This window comes from Emydura macquarii, unplaced genomic scaffold (genome assembly GCF_026122565.2).
Source record: "Emydura macquarii macquarii isolate MOO-44397 ecotype Brisbane River unplaced genomic scaffold, CSIRO-AGI_Emac_v2 contig_561, whole genome shotgun sequence".
Taxonomy (NCBI): Eukaryota; Metazoa; Chordata; order Testudines; family Chelidae; genus Emydura; species Emydura macquarii.
Genome location: NW_027130698.1, coordinates 4,355,389 through 4,373,363, shown reverse-complemented (window position 1 = coordinate 4,373,363; position 17,975 = coordinate 4,355,389). Strand labels below are relative to the sequence as shown.

Genomic DNA, 17,975 nt, shown 5'->3' with positions numbered 1-17,975 from the left:
ACCAGCTTCTGTGACCCTTCTGTTGGGGAGCAGTTCAATCCTCAAATAATTTCATTTAAATGAGCCATTTTCTTAAATGGGCGAGTTGTAGAGTATGGTGCTACTCAGTTTGAGCATGGTTATCAAAATCAGGCCCTTGGTAAAGTCAGCACGGCAGCTGGAAGTAATAAGTAGCTTTGCAGAACTTTTTTTGTTTAATCTAAGAGCTTGTCTACTGGGTCCTGCAGTGCAGACTACGAGGATGTGAATTGCAGTGAGTGCTGAAGTGTTGTGCTGTAACTGCCTTTGTAGACCCTGCTAGCATGAACTAAAAGATTTCTAGTTTATGCTGTAGGACTACATTAATGTGAATTTAGGTATCCTTTAGTTTGTGCTAGCAAGGCAGTTACAGTGCAGTAGTTCAGTGTGTGCTGCAGTTCATACCCCCGTGGTCTGCATTGCATGGCCATGAAGACAAGCCCCTAGTTCCGGTACTGCTAAAGCTCAGAGTACCTGATGTCCAAGTAATTGTTTTCCCACATTTTTCTACTTTTATATAAGGCAACGTGAAACATGACTACTGAGGTACTTGAGTTTGGGTTGTTTGACTCACACCCTGTCCTTTTCTTGCCTTTCATTTCCTGCAGTCCTTGCACCAAATCCAGGGCTTAATCAACAGAATGAGAGAAAAAAATTGAGGCTTTGGTATTGTTTGCTCTCTGTCGTATTTTGGTCTTGGAAGGGAGAAACAATCCTGGACCGTCCTGTTTCCTGGACTGGAGAAATTCAGCATTAATCCGAGAAGAGAGGATGAAGGAGAATAATCTAGCATCAGATGGATTTTTATTGCAGGTTCACTAGTTTCCACAGGATTTAAGTAGGTTTGCTGCCTGTGGGGCTGGTTTTAACTGGAAATTCTTTTGAAAGTAAGTGGTTTTGGACTCTGGTACATACAGGAGGTGCAGACTCTCTGACATCTTTTCAGTCAGAAAATGGTCTGCTTTTGATGTGGAAGCATTTAATGAAAAGTAGAATAAGCTGGTAAGGTATACTTAATTTCTTTATGAAATTTGAAAGTTAGTGTTTTGTGGTTGGTGGTTCCCTCATGCTCTAGCCAAAACTGGATGTATACTCATGGTTTAATCCTTCTAAATCAGTTATGGTTTGGACTTTTGTTAAGGAGGTCCATAGAGTTCAGGATTTTAATTCAATTAATCTAACACATAAGACATTTTGAGGATTTTTGTGGTTTGATATGATAGTAAACAGTTGAACAAACTTCCTTGAGTGCTGTAAAGTTAAGCCATTAACTGCATGGGAGTCTATCAGAGAGTAGGAGCCACATGAAAGCACCTGAATGCCATAGCGATGGCTGCCAAATAAATGCTTGTAGTAGTAGTAATACTTCATCAATTTTCTTCTTCTGAAGCATCAGCAGAGTTAGGTCAATAGTCTTTCTTTTTAGAGCAGCTCCACTGTTCTTAGCTGTGAGCGATTACCACAGCAAATTCACTGTTCTTACTGGCAAAATTTTAAAAATGTTTACAACAAAAAACTAAGGATTATTTTTCCTTCTTTTCCTTCAGCCACTAATCAGGAAACTGTCTGTTCAGTTTAAGTGAAATGGATTAGTTGATCTTTTTTGATGTATGGAAAAACTCTGTTAGTCATGAATACCAATGCCTTCCTTCTCTTTACTTTGTGATCTGTTATGTCATACAAGCAGTTACTTTAAGCAAAATAAATATGAAAGAGAAAAAACTCAGTTCTAGATTCATGTTATGCACTTCATCACAGATAAGAGGCACTGATTTGTTTTAAGACACTTTGACTATCTTTTGTATTCATTGGAAGATAAGGGCACTAGGAATTTACTTTAAGTTGGCAATCTGAACAAAAGTATCTGTAAAGTGCTGCCTCTAAAGCTATGGTGGTATGATAGTTTGCAAGTACTGTAGTATTTGAGAAACTAACTAAATAAACTACTCAGTAATGGCTTTCAGTGGCTAGATTGATTCCTACTTTGTGAAGAACACTCATACAAAGTGTCTGGTCTTCCTCCAACCTCCCCCATCAAAATCCTTCAGCTTCTCTTGATAGCAGGTTCTCAGGGCAGAGTCTCGTCTCTTTGTTTTTGTAAGATATCTATCACCTCTGGGCAATACCATAAAAGAAATATCAGATAGCCAAAAGTACAGTAAAATCATGAGCACAAAGAAGTTAATATTGTCCTGTTTTGTGAAGGGTCACTACAGAGATTCAACAAAGCTATTCTATCACCCAAGAAGATTTAAAATCCAGCCATATTTTAGCAATAGTGATAATATGGCTTTGTCTAAACTAGCCTTTTCCCCTTAATTTTCTGTCATTGGTGAAGTTCTACCAGTGGAGGTCATGGTTATAAAGCTAGTATAGTAAATTTACTAGAGCCCATTTGTATTTTCTAGACCTTCACTTTTATATTTGTAAATACTTCAATTTTATATCAACATATAAACTTGCTTATTAGTTACAGGTTGACTGTTTAGATCCATATAAACTCTGAATAAAAGGTTCAGTTCAATTCTAGCCGAACAAAACTACCTGTTTAGCCCATACTGTTAATTACGTCTATACTTCATGAAGTCTTTTAAAGTTTCTAGTTTTAAGGAAGGAAACTGTTAGAGCTGTGCTTTTTAATAACACTAAACACATTATGTTGCTAACTCTTGTGATCTATATCCTGAGTCACGTGACATTTGGTGTCTTTCTTAAAGCCCAGATTCATGTAATCACATCTGAGAATCTCATCTCTGTGTGAATGTATGTGTGCATAAGTACATTTCTAGTCCTCATGGTTGTGGAAAGTTTGAAAATGTGACCCACTCCTTCCTTATTGATTCATACACCAGAAGCCAATACAAATACAGCACTCAAAATGTATTACTATTTTTAAAATCTCATTGTTTTAAAGCCAATCTAATGCTTTGGAGGTTATTTACATATTTAAATATAGAAAGTGAAATTCTATATATCAACTACTAAACAGATTTATTAAACCAGTGCAACTTCTGTATGTAAATGAGTCCATAGTCAGGGAACACAATGACCCAGGTTCATATGAAATCTTTATGGAACTGGATAATTGTGAATAAACCACTAGGCCTGAGAAGGGCTACAAGTACCTGACAGTAAGCTGGGTAAAGACTCTGAAATCTTTGTAAAGATGAAATATTTTGAAATAAATTAAAAACTGTATAATGAAGCAGATTAAATGTATAGAAAGGCAGAAACTCGGTCATAATCTTTGCTTGTGACAAATTTGAGAGCATTCCAGATCAATTTCTGAAAAAGAGAGAGAGAGATCTGTCTGTCATATTTATTTATTTATTCTGGATGAGCAGCCAAAAGGAATCCTAGTAATTGATTCATGAACTACCTAAAGTTTAGACAAGAGAAATGATGTTTTTACAACAGACTATTTCAGTAAGATTCTTTTCCTGAGATCAGAGGCTTTAATGTTAAATTCAGATGTAGTATGATGAAAATATGTTGTAGCTGCTTGTAATGGCTTACGGTTTTCAAGAGAAAGCAGCATGGTGCATTAAATAGGGGACCAGATGGGGAGTAGGAGACATGGGTTTAGTCTTGGCTTTGTCACTGATTGATACCTAAGTATGTCACTTAGTTTTTCTAGCTGTAAAATGGGGATAATTATGCTTGCCAGTCTGTGTACAGCTGTTTTCATCCACAGAAATCAGTTCTCTTAAATATTTGCTGGTGAGAACTGAACAAGAGTGCAAGTAAAAGATGAGTCAATTGGTGCCGGTGAGAGTAATGCATGTTTTATGGCATTAATCATTACTTTGAGCTATTCAGCTGTGTTCATTAACTAAAAACTGAGTATTCAATGTGCAATCACGAGACCCCCCCTTTCTTTTTTTTTTTTTTGGTCCTTGGACATTTAATATGGCATAAGACTGCTCTTTTTTTTAATAAATTTTTGGCTGGTGATATAATCCAGTAACCACTGTCCTTTGGGGGTACTAGCTTGTATAGACTTTTTTTTCCCCTGCTAGCTGTTGCTGTAATAAGTTTGAGCCCTTCTGATATCCAGACCATTAGGTTGACTCCACTAGGTTCCCTTGCCTTATTGGAAGTAAGTCCTTCAGGGAACAGTGGCTGATATTGGCTTTGTAGATCTGAAACCTAATGTTGGAAGATAACACAAAAATGTGGAAAATATTACTTTTGCCTCTCCATCTCATATGCACATCTCCTCCTCCCCAGGTTATTCTGTTTAAACAGTTATTGGAATCTGTAATGTTTTGTGACACCACACCGGTTAGTAACTGGTGATAGCTGTGATCAAAAATACATAAATCTTTAATCTGTCTGATTACATTTGTCTTTGACTCTGTTAAGGTGAACAACTAATTTTACTACTTGAATCGGAATTAGTACTTGTCAAAAGGTATCTTGCATCAGACAAAAGGGAGAATTAAATTATTTCAGTTTTGATGAGTGGTGAGTAAGAAATTAGGGAAAGAATTTACTAGTAGTTTATCTTAACAAAAAGGTAAAACTGCTTCCAAGACAGTTAGATTAGAAAAGATATGTAAAACAAAATGTACTTCTCTTTTATGTTAAAGACTTAATATACAAATAACTAATACTTGAAGGACATAAATAGCTCTATATTGTAACTTTTTTAACACGGTTAACCAGGTTATCAGTGCTTTTCTTTTGTGTTGCAGGTTGGTTATTACTATATTTATGACAGTTATCTTCAAAAATCTGTCATTTAAAACTTATTTATATAGGCTCTATATGTTTTTTTCCTTTTTTGCCTCTTATATTTTTTGAATTACAGCAGTATCCCTGCAGTGAAGCTTTGTGCTGAACTACCTCTGCAAAATTACATTTATTGATGTTACTTAACAGACAGAAGTTGTATTATTCTGTGATCCAAATTGCGATCATAATGCTGTTGGCACTACTAAATCTCCAGTTGAGAGTACTGGAGAAGTTTGGATTGAAAAGTAGAGTTGAAATTGCATCGGTGGAAAAATGGGGTTGAAATTTGCCTTTTGAATGCTAATTTAATATTTATTCCATTTCACTTCTGGTACATATTGGTGTTAACGTCTTTGTCAGCACTTTAGAAAAGTATATCTATTCTGTAGAGGCTAAACTTGCTCTATAGCTGTGGATTTAATATACATGTTTAACTCGGGATACAGTAAAATAGAAAACCAAATGCAGCTACACAACAAAAGATCAAAGCCATTTAGTTTAAAAGTTATAATACTGATGTTTCTATTCAAATCCAAAACATACTTTTTTCTGTAGTTGGAGGTTTTTCCTTGGCATCCTTACCATTTTTATAAAATAAGCATAGATGCTATTACTTATTTTTAAAGTTTCCTTAACTTATGCATTTTCTAGAAGCCTGAAACGTTACCTAAAATAAATAATTTTCAAGGTGTCCATGCTAGTTCATTTGGAATTTGGATCCTTGACTACTACTACTGCTTTCCCATAAAAGAGGGATGATAGCCAAAAGTTAAAAAATAAAAACAACCCAAAACCAAAAAAAGCTACTCCTCTCCCCCACTGGGCATCCCCTGCCACCGGACCAGCAAACTGACTTTTCCATTTAGCTGAAGCTTTGCTACATTTTACCATCCCTTGGTTATTTCCAGTGTCCTTTACATTTAGCTATACTTGAAGACCATTCATGTAAATGAAAATATCTGATAAATGCTGTTTTTTCTTACTGTGATTACACATGTCCATTTCACTTCTGTTGTTGGAGATGTTTCCCTCTGCAGTATCTGTCGATGTCCTGCATATGCCCTTTGCTGCTTCACTCTTCTGTGTGATGGTATGAAGGCAGAATTGCTCCAAAACCCAGACCTTGTTCCTTCTTACCAGGTTGTTGGGAGTGTTCTATCTTGCTACCACTAGTTTTCCTTGCTTTACATGTATATATCATTGGTGTGCTCATTAATAGTTCTAGTGTTACAATAGTTATGTAGTAAGTATCCTTTATTGAGGTTCTTTTTTGGTATTCTTCAGTTCCTGCTGTTTGCGTACTGGAAATTGGTGCTGGGCATGCCTTGCTTTCGAGGCCTCAAGCCCTGTGATGCATGCAAGAAGCCAATGCTGGTTAGTGAGTCACACACTCCATGTGCCTGACGTGCTTAGGAGAGGCTCACATCAGAGACAGGTGCCAAATCTGCAGGGACTTCAAGTCCAGAACTCAAAAGTACAGTGAAGTCAGACTAAAACACCTGATGGAGGCAGCTCTGGGCTCTCACACACTTAGAGCCTCCTTGTTCAGAGTGTGTCCTGAGAATGTTTGCTTTGTTAGGAGCACTCCTGTTCTGGGAGACTCTCAGTGCTGGTCTCCTTCTCTGGTACGGAGGATGAGGCTCCAAAAGACTGCATGGAAGGATTCAGTATCTGGGAGATATAGGTCCTTAGCACTGAAGTCCAGGAAACCTGCTGCAAAGAGAGTAGAGTGCACTCAAGGTCGAGGCATTTGTTGGCGCAGAGAACTGCTCAGGTAGGGTCATTGAATCCAACACGGATACCCGCTTTGTTGAGACAGACTTCTAAGGCATCATCATCTGTTTCAGCAGTGCAGTCTTCATTGGCTGAGCAGCAGCAAGAGACCATTCTAGTGCTTTCAATACCTGAAGCATATGTTGTGGCACACAGTCTGCTGAGTCTGTTGGTACAGGTTTCACTGGAGGGTCAAAAATTATCCCACCTGGTACCAACGATCGCATCTCAGGATTTGTCATCTACTGCAGTTCAGCATCCAATACCAGGGGCACCACGGGATAGTCTAGTACGTCCTTTATGATGCCATTGAGAGGCAAGCTGGCAATGATCTTATCAATGTCCTATTCTGAGGTCTCCCCGCACCAACAGGTACAGCTCCTCCTTGATCAGATGAATCTGGTTCATCATCTGAATAGGAAGTCAGTTCATACATGTTGTCACCTGCTTCCCTCTGAGCAGTTATTACCCTTTGTGCCCAGCAGAAGCTTCTTCTCAGCCAACCAGTAGAGATCCATGGTCAGGAAGGAATTGGGTTTCAGGACCGCCACTTTGAAACCCTTATGGGTTTCCACCTCCAGATGATTTCCTCCAGATGATTTCCACTCCCTCCCCGTTCTATTTCCTCTATTGTATGTTGAGGTCCTCCCTATAGAGTAGCAGAAAGTCACTCCCAGTACTGGGCTTGGTGCTGAAATTGAACAATTTGGTCTTGTGAAACCACCCTTCTTACACGAATTGGGGGATGTGTTTGTTGAGGACAGCCTTCCAGTTTGCCAACTTCTTCTACCCCAGTGTTTTCCAACAAGCCATCCCACTTCCTAAGTGCGTGGACCTACATCACTATAGACCACGAGTCCTAAGCATGGGACACACTGTTCCTTTTATTTCTACACTCACCCACCCCCATCCCACCTCTCCTTCTCTGTCCCTTTTTGAGACCACTCTCACAAGGAAGATCTCTTTTGGGAGGTTCATTCTCTCTTCTGGTTGGGAGCCCTAAAGGAGTTTCCTCAACTTCACAGAGGGGAGGGGGTTTTATTCTCACTCTTTCCTTGTCCTAAAAAAGCAAAAGGAGCTCTCAGACCTATACTAGACTTGCAACAACTCAACAAAGACCTAAAGAAAATTTAAGTTTCACATAGTTGCACTTGCTTACATTATCTCTTCCCTTGTCCTGGTATACTTAAAGGATGCATATTCCATGTGGCAGTACATCAAAGGCACTGGAAATTCCTCAGGTTTTTGGTCAACCAGCCCCCATTTGGCCTGTCCATAGCCCCATGTGTGTTCACAAAGTGCATGGCAGTGGTAGTGGTGTTCCTGAGGAAATCAGGAGTTCAAGTGTTTCCCTACCTGGACAATTGATTTGGTGAGAGGCTGATCCAAGGATCAAGTGCTGTCCAGCATGGTTGTGATTCAGTCCACCTTCGGTACACTAAGATAGCTCATCAACGAGGAAGAGTCAATTCTGTCTCCTATATAAAGGATAGAGTTGATAAGAGCAGTCTTGGACTCTGTGGAAACCAAGGCCTTCTTCCCACAGACCAGCTTCCAGATAGTACTGGCTGTTTCTTAGATCTGAAGGCCCATCCTATCACAACAGTAATGAATAGCCTCAGACTTCTGTGGCATATGGCCTCGTGTACTTACGTGATTCTGCATGCCAGGCTTCGCCTCAAGAAGCTGCAAAGATGGCTGAGCTTGGTGTACTTCCCAGTTTGTCATCCTCTGGACATAGTGGCTTGGGTGTCTACGCCAATCTTAGCCTTTCTGGACTGCTGGACACGTCCATCCAGTCCATTTGCTCCTCCTCAACCTTTCTTTGACCCCTTGGGATTCCTGTGGACTCAACGTCTGTGGTCTATCCAGGTTTTAACTCTACACATAAATGTAAAACAATTGAGAGCCATTCAATTCACTTGTCACACTGTCTTTCCCCATATCAATGGAAGGAATTTGCCACTACTTAGATGATACAGCAGCCATGTTCTATGTGAACAGGCAAGGATGGGGCAATTGACTCTGCTATGCCAGGAGGTAATGCAGCTGTGGGACTTCTGTATCACCAACTCAGTCCCTCTCAGTCTCCCAGCTTCTGGGCATCCAAAACAATCTGGCAGCCTGTTTGAGCAGGTCTTTCACCGGCTACCATAAGTGGTCTCTTTGCCCAGATGTAGACAGGTTCATTTTCCAACTGTAAGGAATTCCCCACGCAGACCTGCTTGCAACCAAAATAAACAGGAAGTGTCATCTGTTTTGTTCATGAGCAGGTCACAGTACAGCCTCTCTCTTGGACTATTTCCTGTTGCCCTGGATGGACAAGTTCCTGTACACATTGCCTCCTGTTCCATTCTAGTCCAGAGTGGTGTTGGAAAATCAAGCCAGCCTGAGGGATACTCATAGAACTAGTGTGGCCTCGCCAACACTGGTTTTCCACTCTCTTGAACCTCTCAGAAAAGGCTCATTTGATGCTACTGCTGGAACTGGACCTGATCTCATAGGACCATGGTCGCTTCCTCCAGCCAACCTAGAGGCCTTTCACCTGACAGATTAAATGCTCTGTGGTTGACATCTCAGGAGGTCTGTTCAAAGTGGATCCAAGACTTGTTCTTGAATAGCAGAAAACCTTCTTCTAAATATACTTACTTGGCAAAGTGTAAGAGAGTCTCCATCTGATTCCAGCAGAAAGGAATTTCTCTGGTCTGGGCTCCAATGCAACATATGCTGGACTACTTGTTGTACCTGAAACAGCAAGATCTGGCCATTAGTTCTATCAGGATCCACCTGGCAGCTAATTCAGATTTCCACCCTTCGATTGGTAATGGCTCTTTTTTTCCCCAGTCCCACATCAGTCAGGTTTTTGAAGGGTCTGGATCAGTGATATCACCAAATAGAAGCTCCTCTTTTCCCCCTTGAGACTTGACTCTCATATTGGCAAAGCTAGGGGTCCTCCCTTTGAGCTGTTAGCTAGATGTTCATTACTTCATCTCTCAATGAAGGTAGCTTTTTTTTTTTTTTTGAGTGGTATTCATCTCAGCCAGGAGAGTGGATGAATTATGTGCTCAAGTCTCTGGACCTTCGAGTATAGTCTTCTAAAAGGACAATATACTATGCCATCATCTGAAGTTTGTCGCCAAAGTGGTGTCTGACTTCTACATCAGTCAGGAAGTATATATACAGACTTTCTTCCCAAAACCCAATGCTCATGAGGATGAGAAAAGATTCCACTCTTCAGATGTTAGGAGGGTGTTAGTGTTTTACTTGGACAGGACTAAACCGTTTAGATTGTCCTTGCAGTTGTTCGTGGCAATTGAAGCCAGGGTGAAGGGACTTCCGGTCTCTTCTCAAAGAATTGCACCATAGCTCTCTCCTTGCATATGTTTGCTCTACAACATAGCCAATGTAACTCCTCTGAACAGGGAGTTAGCACATTCAACCGGATTTCATGCAACCTTGGCAGCCTTTCTAGTCCAAGTATCTGTTCTGGACGTTTGTAGAGTTGCAAATTGGTCTTCAGTGCATACCTTTCCTCACATTACACTATCTCTGAACAATCTAGAGAAGATGCCAGATTTAGAGGGGTAGTCATTTAATCATTATTGAGGTCAACTTCAATCCCACCTCTAGATTGAACTGCTTGTGAGTTAGCTGAAGTGAAATGGACATGTGCAATCACTTGAAGAAGAAGAAATCGTTACTAACCTATTTCATAACGGTTCTTCAAGATGTGTTGCCAGAGTCTGTCCAATAAGAAGGAACTGAGGAGGCTAGGAGTGGCTCTGCCTTTTTAGTAGTGTGAGACCACAGAGGGTGCATGCACTGTCCCAACAGGTACTGCTATGGGAAAAATCTCCAACAGTCCACTGGGCATGCACACACTTGCACATATCCATTCTACTTCAACACATCTTGAAGAGCAGCAGTTATGGAATGGGTTAGTAACGTTTTCTTCTCATCTTGAACATATTACACTTGTGCTGTAGAGACCATAGATTTCCATGGCTACCAACTTCTTTTTAGTTGGGATTCTAGGTGTTGATCTAGTTAGCCTTATGATTTGGATCCTGGCTGCTACCTATTTTAAATCTGATCCACAGGCCTTTCCTTCCCACTCTGCTTCTCCACTCAGTCTCATTAATGATTCAGGCACGTTGAGATGCCCGTTCATTGCAATTTCCAGATTTTGAGTTCTGGAGGTGGGGAGCAGGGACTGGTTTGCAGATTTTACTTTTTCATTATTGTGAAGCCTGAATAACTCCACTGGCATCAGTGGGGTGACTTGGGTTCACACAGGATTTATATAGCAGAATTTGGCTTGGTGTGTGCTCATTGAGAGGCCCTTGACTCTGGCAGTTTGCTGACCTTTAGGCCTTGCAACAGGCTTTGTTTGCTCAGGCTTTTCCTGAGTAAGTAGTCTGACTGGGTCCAGGGTGTGTGTGTGTATGTGTGTTTGTTTTTTTCTTTTTGGCTTGAGTTCTCCTTTGAGGAGTTAGTTGAACTTAGTTACATTCATATTTGACTTTTTAAACTATGGTGAATGTGACCATCAGGTTTTAGGTACATGTCTTACAAATCTAAAATAAAATATTCCCCCCCCGCCACCCCAACACACACACACACCATTTGGAAATATGATGGGCTTTAAGAAACTTACAGAAAATGTGCTTGGGTTTTCAGACTCTCAAATCATATCCTGTCATCCTTCCTGAGAGGATAATAGGCCCCATTAAAATACCATCACATTCAGTTTCAGAACACTAGTCAGGGCCTTTTTTAAAGTATGGATTGTCACTTTAATGATCCACAAATTTCACCAGAGTTGTCTACAAACCTCTCACTTGGGTCATAAATGGAAGTTACTGAAAGGAAATTCATTTGTTGTAGACCTAACTTAGTCAGTCAATATCCACTCTGCGCCTGTGGACGGACCCCTGGAAGCAGGAAGCAGCGTCCGGGCCTCCCCCTCTGGGTCCTTCTCAAAGGTGGACCACCCCTCCCAGCTACCTTCCGCCGGGAGCAATCTTGAGCCCTTTTCCCAGGCTAGCACTCTTTCGCCGGGCCCTCCGGCGGGGCTGGCCAGGTAAGCAGTCTAGCGCTGGGCCCTCCGGCGGGGCTGGCCAGGTAAGTAATCTAGCGCCGGGCCCTCTGGCAGGGCTGGCCAGGTAAGCAGGCCGCTCTCTGGAGCGGTATGGAGGGTGAGGCTCTCTCAGGGCTGTCAGGGAAGGGGGGAGCGGGATGCAGGCCCACCTATCTCCACTGCGTCCCAGCCCAGGGCCCTTGCAGTGGCAAAAGGCGTTTGCCACAGGGTCAGCGGGGCTCCTGCCGCAACACGCCGCCTGGGTTGCCCCAGACTTAGCCATGAACTGGTGGCTACCCCTGGGCTTCTTCCTCCCCGAAACCCCCGGTACTTGCCTCCTTTGGGTCGCTGGGGCGTGGTAGTCCTACGAGGCCCTCCTCATCCACGGGTGGCAGCTCTGACAGCTCCATAGGTTCATCCTCGGAGGGCAGCTCTTCCAGGTCCTCCGGCCCACAGGCCACAGGCAGGACCGGTAAGTTCTCCGGGTCCCAGGCTCTGTACTGCTCAGGCTGGCCCGCCTCCGGCTCCCAGGCAGCGGGGAACTCTGGTGGGTCCTCCTCTGGTTTCCAGGCTGGGGATAAGACTGGCCACTCCCTTTCAGTGTGGGTCTCTGTCCTGGCCTGGCCTTAGCTGGGAGCTCAGGAGGAGGCGCATCCTTCTCTCTCGGCCATCCTCTCTTGACTGGGCTCACAGGCCTGGCTTTTAAAGGCCTGGCTCCGTCCCCCTGCTTCTGGTCAGGTGATGTCCCTGGGGCTTTTAAAGGCCTGGACCCGCACACCTGCTTTCGGTCAGGGTTTCTCCTTTGGGGCTCTATAAGTCAGGGTGAGTCTGGCTTCCCCTCTGGGTCCTTCTCAGAGGGGGACCACCCCTCCCGGCTACAGTGCCTTATTCATTATTTTAACTTACAGATTTACATACCTGTAAATCTATTATTTTTGTTGAGTACATAGATGAAGTAATTTTTCTATAAATACATACATCAAGGAATTCAACTTTGATTTGCAGTTTAAATAGATTTTTCTGGGACTAATTTCCTCTGCCTCGTTTTTCTGAATATCAGCATTGTCTCCAAAATGTAGTACAAACTGCATATTTACATTTTTGACTGTTAATATTCTGTTCCTCCATAGTCATAATGAAATTCTTTGAGTTCTCTCTAAAATGGCAGGAGTCAGCTGGGTATAAAGTGCAAACTGTTATAATATGGAGCCTACGGATTTCCAGAGTTACACTGGATTCATTGACTCAGACAATAGCATGAAAAAAATGAGTGAAAACAATGTTGTTATGGACTAAAGAAAAGCTATAGAAGGAGGGATGAGGCAGAGAGGAACGATCATTCACTTTTATTTTGTGTAATATATGTTGCAAATATCATTGTGGTGTGTGTAATTTATGCATGTAGTATTACACATATATGCTTAGTGTCAAGAATAACTGTAAGGTTTGGAGCGTTCCTGATCATTAAAATTAGATGATTTTAAGGTACTAAGGACTTCCAGGTGTCCTTAAGGTCATCTTATTTATGTTGGTTTTACTTATAGATATGCCCCTAATGGCACTACTTAAAAATTCAACATGAATGAAAAAGTAATTTTGTGAAACTTGAGTCCCAAATTATAACTAAATTCTCTACTTGGAAGTAGTTTATTTTTTGAGCATGAGTATCACTTCTCCTTCAATAAAAAATTCTGAAAACAAAGTCTACCCATGTCATATTCAAAGCATTGAATTAGCATAAGGGAATGAGACAGTGAAAGCAATTTAGTCTGTTGTTTTTCTTCAAGCAGAGAGATGTTTAAAAAAGCAAATTACTTAAGAATCCCAAGATTCTGGCCAAATGTTAAGTTACTATTTTACTCTTCAGAGTAACATAAATATCCGCTGTGTGTACAAATTGATAACCAGCTCTCTTGTTCTTAATACGTTTGTATGCAATCAGGAAAACTGACATTTTAATCAAGCTTTCCCCAGGGCTCTGTAACTTGTCTGGCAAGGCCGGGGGGGAGGTGGTAAAAAGACATCACTGCATTTTGAAATGTTGAATTTGGAGACTGAGAGAAAATAATCCCTGAAAACTCAAATGTTACACTGAAGCATTAATGTGTAACAAAAAGCAGTAATAGTGTGCATATGGAAAAAGCAATCAGATAAGTTTTTAAAAATGGACTCTAAATTATTGTTCAGGATCTCAGAGATAATCAGTAGTGGTTATGGTTTCCTGAAAATCTTCTGGGTGACTGCTATACTTATTGATCATTATTTTAATGCCAGGCTATCCTTCCTACTGTACTTGGATCCATCCTTCCTTCTCAGTTAAGAGAGACCCTGCTCTCTGTCTGAGCAGTTAGTTATTGACAGTTAAGTCGCGTGTATATCAAACACTTTTAATATTTACATGAATAAATAAAAATCTCGAGTATGCAAATAATAGTGGAAAATTAAAATTATAATGAATGCTAAAATCTCTTTGCAACAATTTTGAAATATCATAGCTTTCATATATGAAGTTGCGCCAACAGAAAAAGGAACGTGTGTTCAAGAATGCAAATGCTCCTCACTAGAGCAGAACTGTTTAAAAAACACTTTAAAAAAAATCAAACCTGGGCTACCTTTGATAAATCACTACTATTACTGCTCCCAGGAAAGCATCTGCAAGCCTATTGCCCTCGCACTGTCAAGCTGATTATATTTATATAGAGCCAAAAGCATGGTTAAGTGGTTAATAACTTAGTAGTTTAGCTAATTTCTGACCAAATTATCGTGCCCCTGCATCGTACCCCAAAGACTGCAAAAACCCATCTTTGGTGGATTGTCAGAGGAACCACTTTCTACAAAAAGTGAGGGCCATCTGCTGATAAAGTTCTGAGAAGTTCGTTGCAAGGAACTCTGCCAGCCAGAGCAGCTCAGCTCATCTTTACTACTGGGACAGGGTATAGACAGGTCAAGACCATCATTTGTAGTATGTTAAAGGTTTTATTTTAAACATTAAAAGAAAATACAGGATCTGCGTATGTTGGTTCTTTTTAGTTGGTTTAGTTTAGTTGGTTCTCTGGGTCTAACAGGTTCCTCAAATTCCTGCAACAAATGGTGATGTAGACTTTTTTGGGTCTATTTACCGTTTAAACAGATTAATTAAAAATGTAGTGTTACACAACTCAGGGATATGTCTATGCTGCAGTGTAAGCCGAGTGAATGAACTTAAAGCTCAAGCCTAAATTAATTCAGTCTACACACACATCGTGCTGATCCAGGATATTAGGACCCCACAGGGTGGAGGGTCTGAGCCTGAGTCAAGCTAGGAACTGGAGTTTGAGACCTACTGCTTTGCAAGTAGACACAGCCCCCCTGGATTCATGCTGTGGGAGTGTCCCACAGGCTGACTTTCTTTGTCCTCTGGACAGTCAAGTTTGGTGGGCAATCAGGTTTTCCCATGCTGCATCACGAAGAAAGGGCTAGAGCGGCCACATTTGGGGAGGGCTCTATCTAGTCTGGGATGGGTGGTTGGACTTGGACCTGCAGAATGCAGTGTAGACACTGGAGCCCTAGGTTGGGATCCAGGATTCATCCATTCATATGTGGGGGGTTGTAAATGAGTCTAGATGCTCAAGCTAATTCAAGTTCTGCCACTACTGGGCTTACGTTGCAGTGTAGACATACCCAGAGTGGCTAAAACCCCCTGAACTCTCTCTATGCTAAAGTTCTTTACTGTTGCTCCCAGTGGTGGAGTTGCACCAGTATTGAACTGCAAGTCCTACATTTGGCAGTCTAGATAAAGCCATTAAGTGTGAGAGAACTCGTGAACTGTGCAATAGTCTGGATATAATTTGATTTTATTAAATTGTTACTCTTCTTTTTAAAAATGTAATGTAAATAGCCCTCTCCCCTTTTGATCAGATGTATTGTTGACAGTGCACCCCAAGATAAATGCACCAGGAGTTAAAATCGTAACAAAACCTCTCATTGTTCCATAACCTTTTTAACTTTTTTCCCTTCCCCTGACAGGAAATGACCTAGAGGCCTTATAAATACATTTGTGCATTCTTGCTGCAGACTCTACAATTGAAGGCAAACTCAATCTGGAAGCACCACTTATTAATGTTACATCGGAAACAACTACCTCATCAAACTGAAGGAAAAGAGAAGAAGGCTTGCAATAATAAACACTCTAGTTTTTAATAACTTGTACTTGCAAAGTCTTCAGAAAACAAAACAAAATTTTTTTCAGTATTAAGAGACACTACGAACAAACTGATTTTGACAGACTGGATCTGTCAAGACATGGAAGATATTTGATCTGCTGACAAAAAGACTTTGTTTTTCAAGGAAAAAGCTTCTGCACTGCTTTTACAATCGCTGTTGATCGGTGGTTTTTTTTCCACTTTTTCTGGTATTATTAGTTGGAAAGCTCCATTAAGGTATTACTTCTGAAAGATGATTTACATTTTATGAACTTTAACATCAGGTGTCAACAAGTGCTGGCAAGGAAATTGTAGGACATTGCTTTCTTTGCTTCATAGTGCATCTTATATACAGAGTGGAATACTAAAGGAGAGAATATATTTTGAGATACTTCAGCTTGCTTTTTGAGTACACTTTGTAACTGCAGCAGGGCTGCACTGAACACTGAAAATACTAAGTCAGCAAATCGGCTGCCCCTTTCACTGCTGATGCAGATTATACAGACGCCTGCCCTTTTGAAATGCCTTTTATGAAACCTATGTACACAGTCCTCCACTGTTACTATACATAACTACATTTCTGAGGAAGGAATTTGACAACTGATTGCTAATCCAAGGAATTTTTGGACACATACTCACTTATGTATTGCTGTAGTGCACAGGAAAGTAAAATGGACTACAAGCGGCGCTTTTTGCTTGGCGGGTCCAAGCAAAAAGTGCAGCAACACCAGCAGTATCAAATGCCTGAGCTAGGCAGGACCCTGAGCGCACCGTTGGCATCCACCACCCCGGCTTCCCCTTTGGTCTCCACAGCTGCTGCAGGCAGCTGCAACCACCCTGTGTCCCATACTACTCCAATTGCAGACATCCAGCAGGGAATCTCCAAATATCTGGATGCACTCAATGTGTTTTGCCGTGCGAGCACTTTCCTTACAGACCTTTTCAGCAGTGTATTTAGGAACTCTCACTATTCAAAGGCAGCTATGCAACTGAAAGACGTGCAGGAACATGTCATGGAAGCAGCGAGTCGACTTACGGCAGCAATAAAACCAGAAATAGCAAAAATGTTGATGGAACTGAGTGCTGGAGCTGCAAACTTCAAAGATCAAAAGGAATTCAGCCTACAGGACATTGAGGTAAGTTATTATGGATGATCTTGTTTTGCATGTGAAATTCCCTCATCTCTTCTTAATTGCATTCATTCATTGTAAGACAGGGCCCACCACCACTGTACCAAAGGTGTAGCGCCTTCTGCTTTTTATCTTTTTGGTGAATGTTTTCCAAAATAAAAAGGAGGAAATTTATAAATATTTTTATTTTCTAAATTTCAAAGGAGGAAAACATGGTAAAGAGATTTGCAATGCATAATTGTGTGGTACATTTAAATTGCATATTGAATATTTTTTCCTGTGCCAGGTACTCATTTTAAAAGGAATTGCATTACATGTGAGAGAGGTTTATAAATTAGAAAAAGTAAATTTTCTCTTCAGTTACACTAATTTTTGAGCTGTGCAAGAACCATGTGGAAGTCACTTGTTAAGAAAATATACCACTGCATGCATTATTACCCAGTATCCTTGTTCTGTCAGGAATAACAAATTGTGTTTTATTCATGGAGAACATAACTTTTTACAAACTTTTCACATGCATGACTTTTATGTGTGTTTGTATGGGAATGTTTATTCAGTTAGTGATAAGATTTTAAGGAACATCAATGACATACAGAGATGTTTGTTTATTATTTAGTTTTAAATAATAAAGATTCCTATACAAGTCCCTTGGCTTCCTAACATGTGAATTAGTAATGCAACAAAAACCCCAGCAGCATATAAAATATTTCAAACAGGAACTCAGCCAGCCAGCCACCTACAAACAAAATGGCTTCTGCTCCCTTCATCTCTTTGGGAAGCATATCCATAATCTTCTCCAAAAACAGCATGGAAAAAAAATGTTTTTAAATAGAATTCTGATCTGTAGCCTATTGTTAAATGGAGAAAATACGTTATGATTTAAGAAAATATTTAACTATACATGGTAACTTAACTAAAGCCATCAGTTAAATGAATCCTATAAAGGAAAGAAGCGTAAACTAGTAGTTCTAATGACAGTCTCAAAGAGACACAATAACACACTACTGCAGTGATCTTCACTATTTTTCAAGTGGGGGCCACTTTGGCAAAAAACCT

General features: G+C 40.8%; 1 protein-coding gene across 3 annotated transcripts in view; it reads left to right on the top strand.

Moving 5' to 3' along the window:
• GARRE1 (granule associated Rac and RHOG effector 1) overlaps positions 1-17,975 on the top strand; it is a 92,529-nt gene that overhangs the window by 23,011 nt on the left and 51,543 nt on the right. The window contains exon 2 of one of the 3 annotated variants that reach the window (XM_067540068.1): positions 15,614-16,925. The exons of 1 other annotated variant lie outside the window; for it this stretch is intronic. In XM_067540068.1, the coding sequence (XP_067396169.1) occupies positions 16,431-16,925 (495 nt within the window). In that variant the 5' untranslated portion in view covers positions 15,614-16,430. Of the gene's footprint in view, positions 1-15,209; positions 16,926-17,975 lie in introns of those variants that run through there. One more of the 3 variants, XM_067540067.1, reaches the window with a different exon arrangement.